The sequence below is a fragment of the Centruroides vittatus genome, unplaced genomic scaffold (assembly GCF_030686945.1).
Source record: "Centruroides vittatus isolate TY-2023 unplaced genomic scaffold, ASM3068694v2 contig_19, whole genome shotgun sequence".
Classification (NCBI taxonomy): domain Eukaryota; kingdom Metazoa; phylum Arthropoda; class Arachnida; order Scorpiones; family Buthidae; genus Centruroides; species Centruroides vittatus.
Window position 1 is genome coordinate 929,106 of NW_027121169.1, and position 14,656 is coordinate 943,761.

The 14,656-nt window shown below is 29.5% G+C and overlaps 1 protein-coding gene across 1 annotated transcript in view; it reads left to right on the top strand.

The window, feature by feature from the left end:
* mtDNA-helicase (mitochondrial DNA helicase) overlaps window positions 1-14,656 on the top strand; it is a 46,059-nt gene that overhangs the window by 25,220 nt on the left and 6,183 nt on the right. Inside the window, exons 9-11 of the mRNA XM_067264494.1 lie at window positions 7,744-7,915; window positions 13,111-13,245; window positions 13,320-13,393. Of these exons, the coding sequence (XP_067120595.1) occupies window positions 7,744-7,915; window positions 13,111-13,245; window positions 13,320-13,393 (381 nt within the window). The remainder of the gene's footprint in view (window positions 1-7,743; window positions 7,916-13,110; window positions 13,246-13,319; window positions 13,394-14,656) is intronic.

Sequence of the window (14,656 nt, forward strand, 5' to 3'; positions counted from 1 at the left end):
TGTAAAAAATTATGTAATGCTTTGATTTGATTTATATACTGGGAGTAGTTCTTGTCTTTAATTATTGATTTTTTTCCTTCTTTAGTTACATATTTTTTAATTCTATTACTCAATTCCATTTTCATAATACTTGAATCTGCCTCTGGGAGATTATTACATAATTTGTCTAAATTTGGTATTATTTCTAAAGTATCCCATTTATTCGGACCATTAAAGTCTAGCGGGCTACCCGCAACGACTATTAAATAAATGGGAAATTAAATTAAATACTCCAAAAATACCACATAACAATGAACAAGCAAATAATACGAAGTATACTGCTTTCCCATATATCAAAGGCCTATACGAAGAAATTAACAAAAAAATCAAAAAACTAGACTTTAAACTTGCACCGTCATACCAAAAACTGTCTAACAGATTAAAACACCTCAACCCATTGAAAAACAACAAGCAATAACTGAACTAAAAACGTAGTATATAAGATCCCTTGTACTTGTAATAATAATAAGCACTATATAGGAGAAACAAAAAGAAAACTGGGAGTCAGATTAAAAGAACATATAGCCGACTTAAAATATCATAGAATAAATTCCGTTTTTCATGACCATTGTACTCTAAACGGTTGCAAAATAGATAAAGATAATGTGGAAATCCTTCATAAAGAAAAAGAAACATATAAAAGAAAGTTTAAAGAAAGCATTGAAATTATAAAAAGCAAGGAATGTATAAATAAAAACTTTAGTATAAAAATAAACGAAAATTGGCTCAGCATATTATAAATTGGAACTAAGTAAATTATTTCTATATAAACTAAAAAGTAAATTATTATTTTTATGTAAAATAATAAAATAAAAATTAATGCCTATAAACAGAAGATTGCCACGAGGTGGCCCATCTACCACATCACTATGTAAATGAATGAGTCATACGCAACAAAACCAATAAGAATTCGTTTGTACAACAGAATCTCTGGCCTCGATGAGAAAAGATCGACTAGATGATAAAAATTAATTAATGTACAGAGAGGTTTTAAAACAATTTTATGTGTGAATTAAAGTTGGCTGAAGAGGGGCGTCAACAGCCCGAAACGTGTACAAAACTTAATACACGTATCAACTGAAGAAAACTTAGTGATGAAATTTGCCATGTGTCCGAGAAAATACACCATATAGTTTGTGTTCAAGTTGCAGAATAAGCACCGGCACGGTTTCATAAACACTACAATAAGAATTAAGAAAACAGAAACGGCATAATTCATCAGAAGAAGATGCAAAACAGTCAGCATATAGACAACAGATACAAGACCAAAGTACAAGGTGAGATTGATAGAACTTTTATAGACTTAAAATATCTTAAAACACATCTCACTGAAAGGAAACTTCTCAAGACATTATCCTTGCCTAAATCAATTGCTGATGCAATACCAACAAGAACTAGAAATTATATCAATTTTAAAATTTTAAGAGCAGCAATACAATATAAATACATTAAGATTAGAAGATTAAAAAGAACCTTACAAAAAATTAACGTAAAGAAAGAATCGGGGCATTTAGAAATCACCAACGAACAAATAGAACATAGCCAGAAATATGAAGAAAACAAATATAAAAGATTAGTTAAGAAATTTCAATATCCAACCATAGACGAAATAAACACATGGAAAGAGAATCTTATTCTAAATAAAACAAAAATTGACATCCCAGCAAACATCAAAGAAATATTATATAAAGGTCTAGACTTTAATGGTCCGAATAAATGGGATACTTTAGAAATAATACCAAATTTAGACAAATTATGTAATAATCTCCCAGAGGCAGATTCAAGTATTATGAAAATGGAATTGAGTAATAGAATTAAAAAATATGTAACTAAAGAAGGAAAAAAATCAATAATTAAAGACAAGAACTACTCCCAGTATATAAATCAAATCAAAGCATTACATAATTTTTTACAAGAAAATAAAATAGAGATCATAAAGGCTGATAAATCAAAACAAATTGTAATAGCTACCCAAGAATGGGTTAAAAATAAGAAACAAGAAATAACGAATAATACCAAATTTAGAAAACTTCCTATAAACCCTATTGAAGTTATATATTTAGAACTTAAAAGACGAATTACAAAATTAGAGCAACTACATGAAATCAACAAAACCGAAAAGTGGTTTATTCTGAATGAAGGAAATGAACGTACACCAAAACTAAACATACAACTAAAAACCCACAAAATAGGAGAAAAGGTTCGTCCAATCGTAGACTTTAAGTATTCCATGTTATACAACTTAGAGAAATTTCTAAAACAGCAGCTTAAGCAATATCAAAACTCACAATTCGCAATTAAAAATACAGATGAACTTATAGAAGAACTAAACCAAATCAGTATTAAAGAAGACTCTAGGATAGCTAGCCTCGATGTGGTAGATATGTATCCGTCAATAACATGGGACTTAATAGAAGATAAACTAAAAAATCTGGAAGTTAATAATGAAATTATAAATTTAATAGAATTTACATATAGAAGCAACTACTTTGAATTTGATGGAGATTACTATACACAGACGGATGGAATAAGCATGGGATCAGTAATAGGACCAAAATTAGCGGAACTAATCATGATAGATATAGATAACAGAATTAGCAGCATAAGAGGTGTAAAATTCTATAAAAGATACGTTGATGATATTCTATTAATATATAATAAAGCAGAAATCGCAATAGAAGGAATTAAAAAACAAATCAATAACATACACGAAGCAATAAAATTCAAAGTAGAAGTAGAAGAAGAAACCAGTCAAGAAATTAACTATTTGGATATCACAATAAAAAGATTAAAACAGAGTTTAGAATTTCGAACATTCAAGAAGCCAAGTTCGGGAAACATAACAATCAGATATCAATCTAATATACCACTGCATATCAAATATAATATATTTAAAATGGAATACTCTAAGATTAAACATAGAACAAGTCAAAAGTTATATATACATAAGGACATAGCTGAATTAAAAAAGAAATTTCTTTTAGCGGGCTACCCGCAACGACTATTAAATAAATGGGAAATTAAATTAAATACTCCAAAAATACCACATAACAATGAACAAGCAAATAATACGAAGTATACTGCTTTCCCATATATCAAAGGCCTATACGAAGAAATTAACAAAAAAATCAAAAAACTAGACTTTAAACTTGCACCGTCATACCAAAAACTGTCTAACAGATTAAAACACCTCAACCCATTGAAAAACCAACAAGCAATAACTGAAGCTAAAAACGTAGTATATAAGATCCCTTGTACTTGTAATAATAATAAGCACTATATAGGAGAAACAAAAAGAAAACTGGGAGTCAGATTAAAAGAACATATAGCCGACTTAAAATATCATAGAATAAATTCCGTTTTTCATGACCATTGTACTCTAAACGGTTGCAAAATAGATAAAGATAATGTGGAAATCCTTCATAAAGAAAAAGAAACATATAAAAGAAAGTTTAAAGAAAGCATTGAAATTATAAAAAGTAAGGAATGTATAAATAAAAACTTTAGTATAAAAATAAACGAAAATTGGCTCAGCATATTATAAATTGGAACTAAGTAAATTATTTCTATATAAACTAAAAAGTAAATTATTATTTTTATGTAAAATAATAAAATAAAAATTAATGCCTATAAACAGAAGATTGCCACGAGGTGGCCCATCTACCACATCACTATGTAAATGAATAGAGTCATACGCAACAAAACCAATAAGAATTCGTTTGTACAACAGAATCTCTGGCCTCGATGAGAAAAGATCGACTAGATGATAAAAATTAATTAATGTACAGAGAGGTTTTAAAACAATTTTATGTTTGCAAAATCTGTGAATTAAAGTTGGCTGAAGAGGGGCGTCAACAGCCCGAAACGTGTACAAAACTTAATACACGTATCAACTGAAGAAAACTTAGTGATGAAATTTGCCATGTGTCCGAGAAAATACACCATATAGTTTGTGTTCAAGTTGCAGAATAAGCACCGGCACGGTTTCATAAACACTACAATAAGAATTAAGAAAACAGAAACGGCATAATTCATCAGAAGAAGATGCAAAACAGTCAGCATATAGACAACAGATACAAGACCAAAGTACAAGGTGAGATTGATAGAACTTTTATAGACTTAAAATATCTTAAAACACATCTCACTGAAAGGAAACTTCTCAAGACATTATCCTTGCCTAAATCAATTGCTGATGCAATACCAACAAGAACTAGAAATTATATCAATTTTAAAATTTTAAGAGCAGCAATACAATATAAATACATTAAGATTAGAAGATTAAAAAGAACCTTACAAAAAATTAACGTAAAGAAAGAATCGGGGCATTTAGAAATCACCAACGAACAAATAGAACATAGCCAGAAATATGAAGAAAACAAATATAAAAGATTAGTTAAGAAATTTCAATATCCAACCATAGACGAAATAAACACATGGAAAGAGAATCTTATTCTAAATAAAACAAAAATTGACATCCCAGCAAACATCAAAGAAATATTATATAAAGGTCTAGACTTTAATGGTCCGAATAAATGGGATACTTTAGAAATAATACCAAATTTAGACAAATTATGTAATAATCTCCCAGAGGCAGATTCAAGTATTATGAAAATGGAATTGAGTAATAGAATTAAAAAATATGTAACTAAAGAAGGAAAAAAATCAATAATTAAAGACAAGAACTACTCCCAGTATATAAATCAAATCAAAGCATTACATAATTTTTTACAAGAAAATAAAATAGAGATCATAAAGGCTGATAAATCAAAACAAATTGTAATAGCTACCCAAGAATGGGTTAAAAATAAGAAACAAGAAATAACGAATAATACCAAATTTAGAAAACTTCCTATAAACCCTATTGAAGTTATATATTTAGAACTTAAAAGACGAATTACAAAATTAGAGCAACTACATGAAATCAACAAAACCGAAAAGTGGTTTATTCTGAATGAAGGAAATGAACGTACACCAAAACTAAACATACAACTAAAAACCCACAAAATAGGAGAAAAGGTTCGTCCAATCGTAGACTTTAAGTATTCCATGTTATACAACTTAGAGAAATTTCTAAAACAGCAGCTTAAGCAATATCAAAACTCACAATTCGCAATTAAAAATACAGATGAACTTATAGAAGAACTAAACCAAATCAGTATTAAAGAAGACTCTAGGATAGCTAGCCTCGATGTGGTAGATATGTATCCGTCAATAACATGGGACTTAATAGAAGATAAACTAAAAAATCTGGAAGTTAATAATGAAATTATAAATTTAATAGAATTTACATATAGAAGCAACTACTTTGAATTTGATGGAGATTACTATACACAGACGGATGGAATAAGCATGGGATCAGTAATAGGACCAAAATTAGCGGAACTAATCATGATAGATATAGATAACAGAATTAGCAGCATAAGAGGTGTAAAATTCTATAAAAGATACGTTGATGATATTCTATTAATATATAATAAAGCAGAAATCGCAATAGAAGGAATTAAAAAACAAATCAATAACATACACGAAGCAATAAAATTCAAAGTAGAAGTAGAAGAAGAAACCAGTCAAGAAATTAACTATTTGGATATCACAATAAAAAGATTAAAACAGAGTTTAGAATTTCGAACATTCAAGAAGCCAAGTTCGGGAAACATAACAATCAGATATCAATCTAATATACCACTGCATATCAAATATAATATATTTAAAATGGAATACTCTAAGATTAAACATAGAACAAGTCAAAAGTTATATATACATAAGGACATAGCTGAATTAAAAAAGAAATTTCTTTTAGCGGGCTACCCGCAACGACTATTAAATAAATGGGAAATTAAATTAAATACTCCAAAAATACCACATAACAATGAACAAGCAAATAATACGAAGTATACTGCTTTCCCATATATCAAAGGCCTATACGAAGAAATTAACAAAAAAATCAAAAAACTAGACTTTAAACTTGCACCGTCATACCAAAAACTGTCTAACAGATTAAAACACCTCAACCCATTGAAAAACCAACAAGCAATAACTGAAGCTAAAAACGTAGTATATAAGATCCCTTGTACTTGTAATAATAATAAGCACTATATAGGAGAAACAAAAAGAAAACTGGGAGTCAGATTAAAAGAACATATAGCCGACTTAAAATATCATAGAATAAATTCCGTTTTTCATGACCATTGTACTCTAAACGGTTGCAAAATAGATAAAGATAATGTGGAAATCCTTCATAAAGAAAAAGAAACATATAAAAGAAAGTTTAAAGAAAGCATTGAAATTATAAAAAGTAAGGAATGTATAAATAAAAACTTTAGTATAAAAATAAACGAAAATTGGCTCAGCATATTATAAATTGGAACTAAGTAAATTATTTCTATATAAACTAAAAAGTAAATTATTATTTTTATGTAAAATAATAAAATAAAAATTAATGCCTATAAACAGAAGATTGCCACGAGGTGGCCCATCTACCACATCACTATGTAAATGAATAGAGTCATACGCAACAAAACCAATAAGAATTCGTTTGTACAACAGAATCTCTGGCCTCGATGAAAAAGATCGACTAGATGATAAAAAATTAATTAATGTACAGAGAGGTTTTAAAACAATTTTATGTTTGCAAAATCTGTGAATTAAAGTTGGCTGAAGAGGGGCGTCAACAGCCCGAAACGTGTACAAAACTTAATACACGTATCAACTGAAGAAAACTTAGTGATGAAATTTGCCATGTGTCCGAGAAAATACACCATATAGTTTGTGTTCAAGTTACTAGAGTTAGGCGTTAAAGTTATCTTAAATTATTAATATTACTATAGCCATTTTCTAGCCCGATATTTCGGCAGTGGTTGGTCTTTATGTATAACGGGTTAGTTGTTTATTTATATGTAGTGTATTCACTTACAGTTTGCCTTGGATAATGCAGAACCTCAGTTAATTGAGGTTTTACTGTATTTTCAGTTTCCATAATTGGTCATTTTAGGTTTAGAAATAAAGTTCTAAATCAAAATAATTAAAATCCAGAATGTGTAATGTTCAAACAAGCAGTCACTAAAATTTGGTAAAGGCAGTCAAAAATATCAGTTTTTAAATAAATCTTTTGGCTTCAAAGGTGTATTTTTTTAATATTATGCCTTAACTTCTTTTTTCATTTATATTTCATATGGATTTTTTTAAAATATACAAATTATAAATCATATAATTTCTTCACTGTTTACTTATTATATTTGATTCTGTAGAAATTTTATTATGAAGACATTAATAAAATGGATCAGGTTTAAAAACCTGTTATTAAATATTTATTATCCAGGGAGAAGGGAGTTAAGGGGAGAGAGCTGGAGATTTTTCCTCTGTGGCTAGCAAAAACTTAGGGACTCATAGTGGTCCCCACACCTAGAAATTAATTTTATTTTTATTAACAAAAAATAAAATCTTAAAGATTACTTTTTTATTAATAAAGAAACATTGTACATATTTCATTTGTTCAAAAATAAATGGAGGAAGAGGTCCACTCTATCTCCTGGATTCATACAAGCTCTCAATGCTCTGTAGTGATCAATAAGAAGGAGAAAAACGTTTTACAGTTTTCCTGGATTAATCCAGGAAAACTAATATTTAAAATAAAATAACTAAAATATTTAAATAAAATAAAGTTAAAATATTTTTATTAAGATAGAAAATGAATTAATTTCACAGGAATGACAACAGTAACATGGGGCCACTTGTAAGTCTACAAAATAAAGAAAATCTTTCACGTATATTAAAAAAAGCCCAACCTTATCTTCATAAATATATAATTACTGCCAATTCATTAAGGAATCAAGTTTTTGAGGAATTTGATAATGCAGAACAGGTTCAAGGAATACAGGTGTGTTAAATTTTAATTTTTTTTAATAGAAAAATTATTGAATATGTAACTGAACCATTTTGAACAAATTTAACAACAAATTATTACTAAATGTTAAAAACTTATGAATAAATTATAATTTTCTTGAAATTTATGAAAAATGAAAAAATTTGTATAATTAAGCTAAATTATTTGTTTTTAGAGATTTTGTTCAGTTGATTCAATTTTAATGTTTAAAATGTTTGTTTGAATAACTAAAGTGAAGTATTTATTTGTATTTTTTAAAAATTTGACATATTGATATTTGAATGATATTATTAAATAAACAAAGAGCATTAGTGATTTCTGATGTATTTATTTGCAGAGGAAAAAATAAAATATCTCTCATAACTTATAATTCAGATGGGTTGATAATAATAATAAATACACATAGCATATATAGACTACAGAAAAGCATTCGACAGTGTTCCACACAGTTGGCTGCTATATATTCTACACATGTACAAAATGCATCCATCACTCATTGCATTCTTCCAAAACACTATGCAGCAGTGGAGAACAACACTACGTCTCAGAGTTAGTAACATTACCATACAAACAAACCAAATATTCATTAGGTGAGGAATTTTTCAAGGAGATTCCTTGAGTCCTCTCTGGTTCTGCTTAGCCCTGAACCCATTATCCAACATGTTAAACAGCATGCAATATGGTTACAATATCAGACATGAAAAAACAACACAGTTTACACTGTCACATCTCATGTACATGGATGAGATAAAACACACAAAAACAACTTCAACTCCTACAAATCACGCATTCATACACCAAGGACATACAAATGGAGTTTGGCCTAGACCAGAGATGGCAAACCTATGGCACGTGAACCCAAAGTGGCACGTATAGAGAAATCATCTGGCACGTAACATATCATACGATTTCGATTGATCATCTGCCTTTTTCAATCATTCTTTTTTCAATAAGCTTTTTGTACATTTATTCTAATTAAAGCATATTCATTTAATTTCTTTAAATATCATTATTCGAAGTCTAAAACTTTGGCACACATAAACATCTTTAAAGCTAAGTGTACTTACTATATGGCACACAGGTTCAGAAAGGTTCGCCACCCCTGGCCTAGACAAATGCAAAACACTTCACATAGAAAAAGGAAGGAATCCTGAAGAAAGAAGATTTTGCACTTGGAAATGGGGATGTTATTGAATCCATGGAAAAGGGTGAGTTCTACAAGTATTTAGGATTCCAACAGGCCAAACTAACAGAACAGTGCACAAATAAAGCAAAGATTAATTAAAGAATACCAAAGTAGGTTAAATGCTATTCTCAGAACACAGTTAAATGCAAAACACACAGTTAAAGCAATAAACACGTATGTCATCCCAGTACTCACATATTCTTTTGGAGTTATACATTGGACTCACACAGATCTTAAGCAACTCCAAACAAAAACAATAACACTCACTAAGCATAAACAACAACACTCACTAAGCATAAACAACATCATCCTAAATCTGCCATAGAAAGACTAATCCTTCCACATAAAGATGGCAGACATGGCCTGATGGACATAGATAACCTTTACTAAAACAAATACTGACATTGCAAGAGTTTTTCTATAAAAAGCAAGAAACATCACAGTTACAAAATGCAGTAACTCTAGTAGACTCAAATAACACACCATTAAATTTACTCACAACGTATGGACACAACACAACATATAAAAAGCATAGACACCATTAAGCAATCGTGGGTTCAAAAGGAACTCCATGGCAGGCATTCCTATGACCTGGCTCAGGATTTTGTTGACAAAACTGCATCAAACAGCTGGCTAGCTCGGGGATACCTCTTTGGGGAGGCAGAAGGATTCACAATTGCCATACAGGATCAGGTCATAAATACTAAAAACTACTGAAAACACATACTCAAAGATATAACACTCACAAATGACACATGCAGAAAATGTCATATCAAGCCAGAAACTATACAACACATCACTTCCTGTTGCAAGCTCTCGGCACAGACAGATTATTTATGTAGACATAATGAAGTAGCAAATATAATACACCAAGAGCTTGCAAAGAAACACAAATTAGTAGACATCCACGAACCATACTACAAATACATTTCAGAGACAGTATTGGAAAACAACATGCATGAAATGTACTATGATAGAGCCATAATCACAGTTAAAACAATTTTCCATAACAGACCGGACATTTCACTCATTGACAAACACAATAAAATCACATACATTATTGACATATCCATTCCAAACACTCACAATGTACAAAACACATGCACTGAAAAAATTCAGCAAGTACACAGAACTTGCCCAAGAAATAAGGCATCTGTGGAGGATGGATAGGGTGCTTATTGTACCTGTTGTTTTCTCCTCTACAGGTGTCATACCACACACACTACACAAAAGCCTGGGCACATTACAATTGAATAGAAATACATACATCACACTACAGAAGGCCACTATATTGAATACATGTCATATTGTGAGGAAATTCCTGAATACAGACACACACACTGATACACTTCTTTAATTTTTGTTTTGGTTACTATGCCTTGACTTTGGTCTGGCATAGTACACAGCCACCGGTGTTAACTGAGTATATTTCACATAAACCAACACAATAATAATAATAATAAGTGCAGAGCCAGGAGTTGAAAGTTGAAATTTGGTACGCAGTTAGGATACGTCATGAGAACGTACACTGAGAAGGAATTTTTCGAAATCCCTCCCACGGGGAGAGGGACAGGATTAAGGATTACCCTGAAGAACTCAGCTTCTACTGTACTATTTTAGATGCCTTTTTTTACATTTATGTGGGAAATAAAACATATTTTTAGGCCCTTCTAAAAATTCTCAATGATATTTAGTGTTCCATCGTATATAAACTTGACACAGGGAGCACATGTGTTTAATTTCGCTTTATTCAAACTCTTTGTTTTAAAGTTCAATTTTATGAAATGCTAAAAATAAAAAAATTATCTTTAGTTTTAAAACAAGTAAAAACTACTTTTTTATTCCGACTTCGAGGAAACGATACAAGTTTAAATGGATGAATCAATGATGAAAAATGACCTCAGTATTTCATTATTAACAGTTTTATTTTATCTTTTTTACAATTTATAAAGTCCAAATGCATTTCACTTGATAGTTGAGCCTCTTCAGTGGAACAATTAAATTATCAATCGTTACATTCCTTTTACGTCAAGCAAATCTATCCCAGCATGCATCGACGGCTATGCTGGTATTCAAATTCATAGTATTTGCATGTGCGATGATACAAAAGTGGTCTGTAATTTTTCTTTCAGTACAATTTTTTTTTTTTGTATAATATTTTTACATTATTATTATTATTTATGTTACAATTAAATTTGTTACAATGTAAAAATAACGCTGACTCTTTTTTTTTTTTAATCTAATCACCGCTTTGTGTTCTTTTATTCTTACTCCAAGCTTTCTTCCTGTTTCCCCGATGTAAAAATTTGGAATTGGACAGGTACAAGACAACCTATAGACTACTCCTGTGGTTCCTAGTTGGTCTTCCGGCGCCTTTTTTTCTCCACTATTCACAAAGTTAATCATAACGGACATCTTGTTTTTTTGACATGCCACTATACATACAGAAAACTCTTTAAAAATTGGTTTATATTTTTCAAATAACTTGAACATATAAGGAAATTTTATATAAGATGTATTTTTTACCTTGTTTTTTACGTTAAATCTATAGTTTAGATATGAGTTGTACCACTTACTAAGGATATTCCTGGGATAGTCATTTAACATAAATTTTTTAAAAAGCTGTTTTAGTTCTATGTCCATATCTTCTTGTAAGGTTGTTCTGTTTAGAATCTTTTTTAATTCCATAATGAATACATTCCTTTTGGTGTCTACGGGACAATAAGATTTATAATTAATAGTCTTTTTTATATTGCATGGTTTTTCGTACTTACTGAATAATACTCCTGTTTCCTTTCTCTTTATAACTATATCCAAAAACTTCATCTCTTGTTCTGATTCTTCTTCACTTGTAAATTTTAAGTTTCTGTGTAAACTGTTAGCATGGTCTTCTATATCTTTACACGTAACTATTTTTGAATCATATATTATTATGTCATCAACATATATTGCATAATACTGAATACCTTTAAATTTTGATATTTTTTCATCCATTGTTATCATAGTAGTATCTGCTAATTTTGGTCCAATGACTGATCCCATGGCAATACCTTCTTTCTGTCTGTAATAATCTGTAGACATTTTAAAATAGTTATTATTAAAAGTAAATTCTATTAATTTTATTATATATTCAGGAACATTATTCATATTAAGATTTTCTTTAATCATTTCTAAATTAATGGATGGGTACATGGATTTTATGTCAAGACTCATAATACGATAAGTTTTTATGAATTTACCTTTTAATAATCCATTACTCAGATCAATTCATCTGTATTTTGTATGCTGTAAATGGATTTATCTATTATCTTCAAAAAATTTTTTAAAAAACATTCCAAATTATATAAAACTGTTCTCTTAAAATCCACAAGGGGTCTACAACTATTTCCAGGCTTGTGTGTTTGAATTCTAATATTTAGCTTAGGTTCTCTTACGTAATTAAAATTCAAAATGTTCTTTAATTTGTCCAGCTGTAAATTCATTCTTATATTTTTTCAACAGTTTAGTGAGATTATTCTTAATTTCTTCTATGGGATTTCTTTGCAATAATTCATATTCTTCAGATGATACTATTTCCATTTTTTTAGATAATAGTTCCTCTTGTTTTAATACAACTAACTGATGCGATTTGTCAGCCTTAACTAAAGTAATATTATTTTTATTAAAAAATTTATTTAATCTTTTTATTTTGTTAGTTATTTTAATTGCTTTTTTATCTGTTAGATAGCCCTTATTTTTACCTTTGAATCTCATCAGGTCTTTACTCATAGCCGTTCTTAATTTCACTTGATCTTCTTTTTTACCTGGAAGATTTCTTATTGCATTTTCCATTCTCATCTGCTAGTATATATGTAATATGGCAACTGATTTTTTTTTCTTGCAAAATTAAATATCCAAGATTACAACAATGAAAAGCATTGTAATCATTAAGAATTTAAATTTTTCTACTTTGTTATTTTTCTAAATATATAAAATTTTTAATTTAAAAATTGAATTCTTTCAGTGGAAACGTTTTCCTGCATTAAATAAATTGCTGAAGGGACATCGACCGGGTGAACTAACTATATTTACTGGACCGACTGGATCAGGCAAAACAACTTTTATTAGCGAATATTCTCTTGATTTGTGTACACAAGGAGTAAGAAATTAATCCTTATTGAGATTATTATAACTTAATAGAATACATTTATATTTAATGAAACAGTATTATAGGTTTGTACACTTTGGGGAAGTTTTGAGATTAATAATAAACGACTTTTGAAAATGATGATGACACAATTTTCCCAGTAAGTAAATAAAAATGCATTCTTTATTTATTGTAATTTATTTTTATAGTTAATTTTTAGTATTTATATGGTTTGACAAAGAAGATACAGTAAAATCTCACTAAGTCAAACTGCCTTAACTCAAACCTGTCTACAGTTCATGGACACAGTTTATAGGGTCTTCTATATAATAGAAATAATATGGTACATTCAATACAATAGAAATAATATGGTACAGTATATATAATATGGGGTACATTCGTAGTAAAGTTGAATGAGTTAAACAAGAATGATGTCATTGTTATTCTTACTTTCATTATACATTTTGACTGATTTATTTATAACGAAATGGCTGTTTCTAAAATTGAAGATATGAATGTTGCTAGTGCAGTCTTATCTGAAATATTTTTTTAAAATTGATTCAGGTGGACAGTTATTTCTATTATTTCACTTTTTAATCCACAATTAAACGCACGACTAGATTTAGAAACTTCAATATTGCTGAGAACCATTTTCTTCACAAAGTAAACTAATTCTTTCCTTCATGAATTTTGTTAGAGTTTCATTTGAAACATCATCACCATCACACTGAATGGAATTTGTACTTTATGACCAGCCCATTCTTATCTACAGATCGATACTTAGAGAATTTCAATTTAATTAAATACTACAGAAAATTTTGAAAGAGACTGTTGATCCTGAATAGAACTTCAACTCTTGCTGAGTCAATAGCCTGGATAAGGACCCAAAAGATAATCTGGAAATTTAGGTTTAAGTTTGGCAAGAATTTGGGTTACATAGACATACGTGATTCCTGAAACTTAGGGAGGCCATTTATTCATTGTATTTTCACCAATATAACTATCCAACAGGATACCCTATGTTATTGCTGGATACATTTACATGCATTGTATGTTTTGTGCCATCATAGCATTTTCATTACAGTTCTGCAGGTGCTTAGGTTAGTATATTTTATAAAGCTGAAGAATATAATTTTAACACCTTCTTTCCTCATTTTTTTTTTTAATTTTATAATTAATTATGTTTAATTACATTTAAAATAATAAAAATGAAAAAAAACGAAAGAAATGTGTTAATTTTGAAGAAAAAGCTTCAAAGTACAATTTCCTTTTTCTCGCCTTAGCACGAAACTTGACACTGATGAGTCATTGTTTACACAGCTGGATGACCTTGAGAACAGCTGGTGTCGTGTTTCGCGGGACATTCTCATGAAACTCTCGGGAGGAGAAGGGTAAAAAGTAGGGTGAATACTAGATGGAGGGA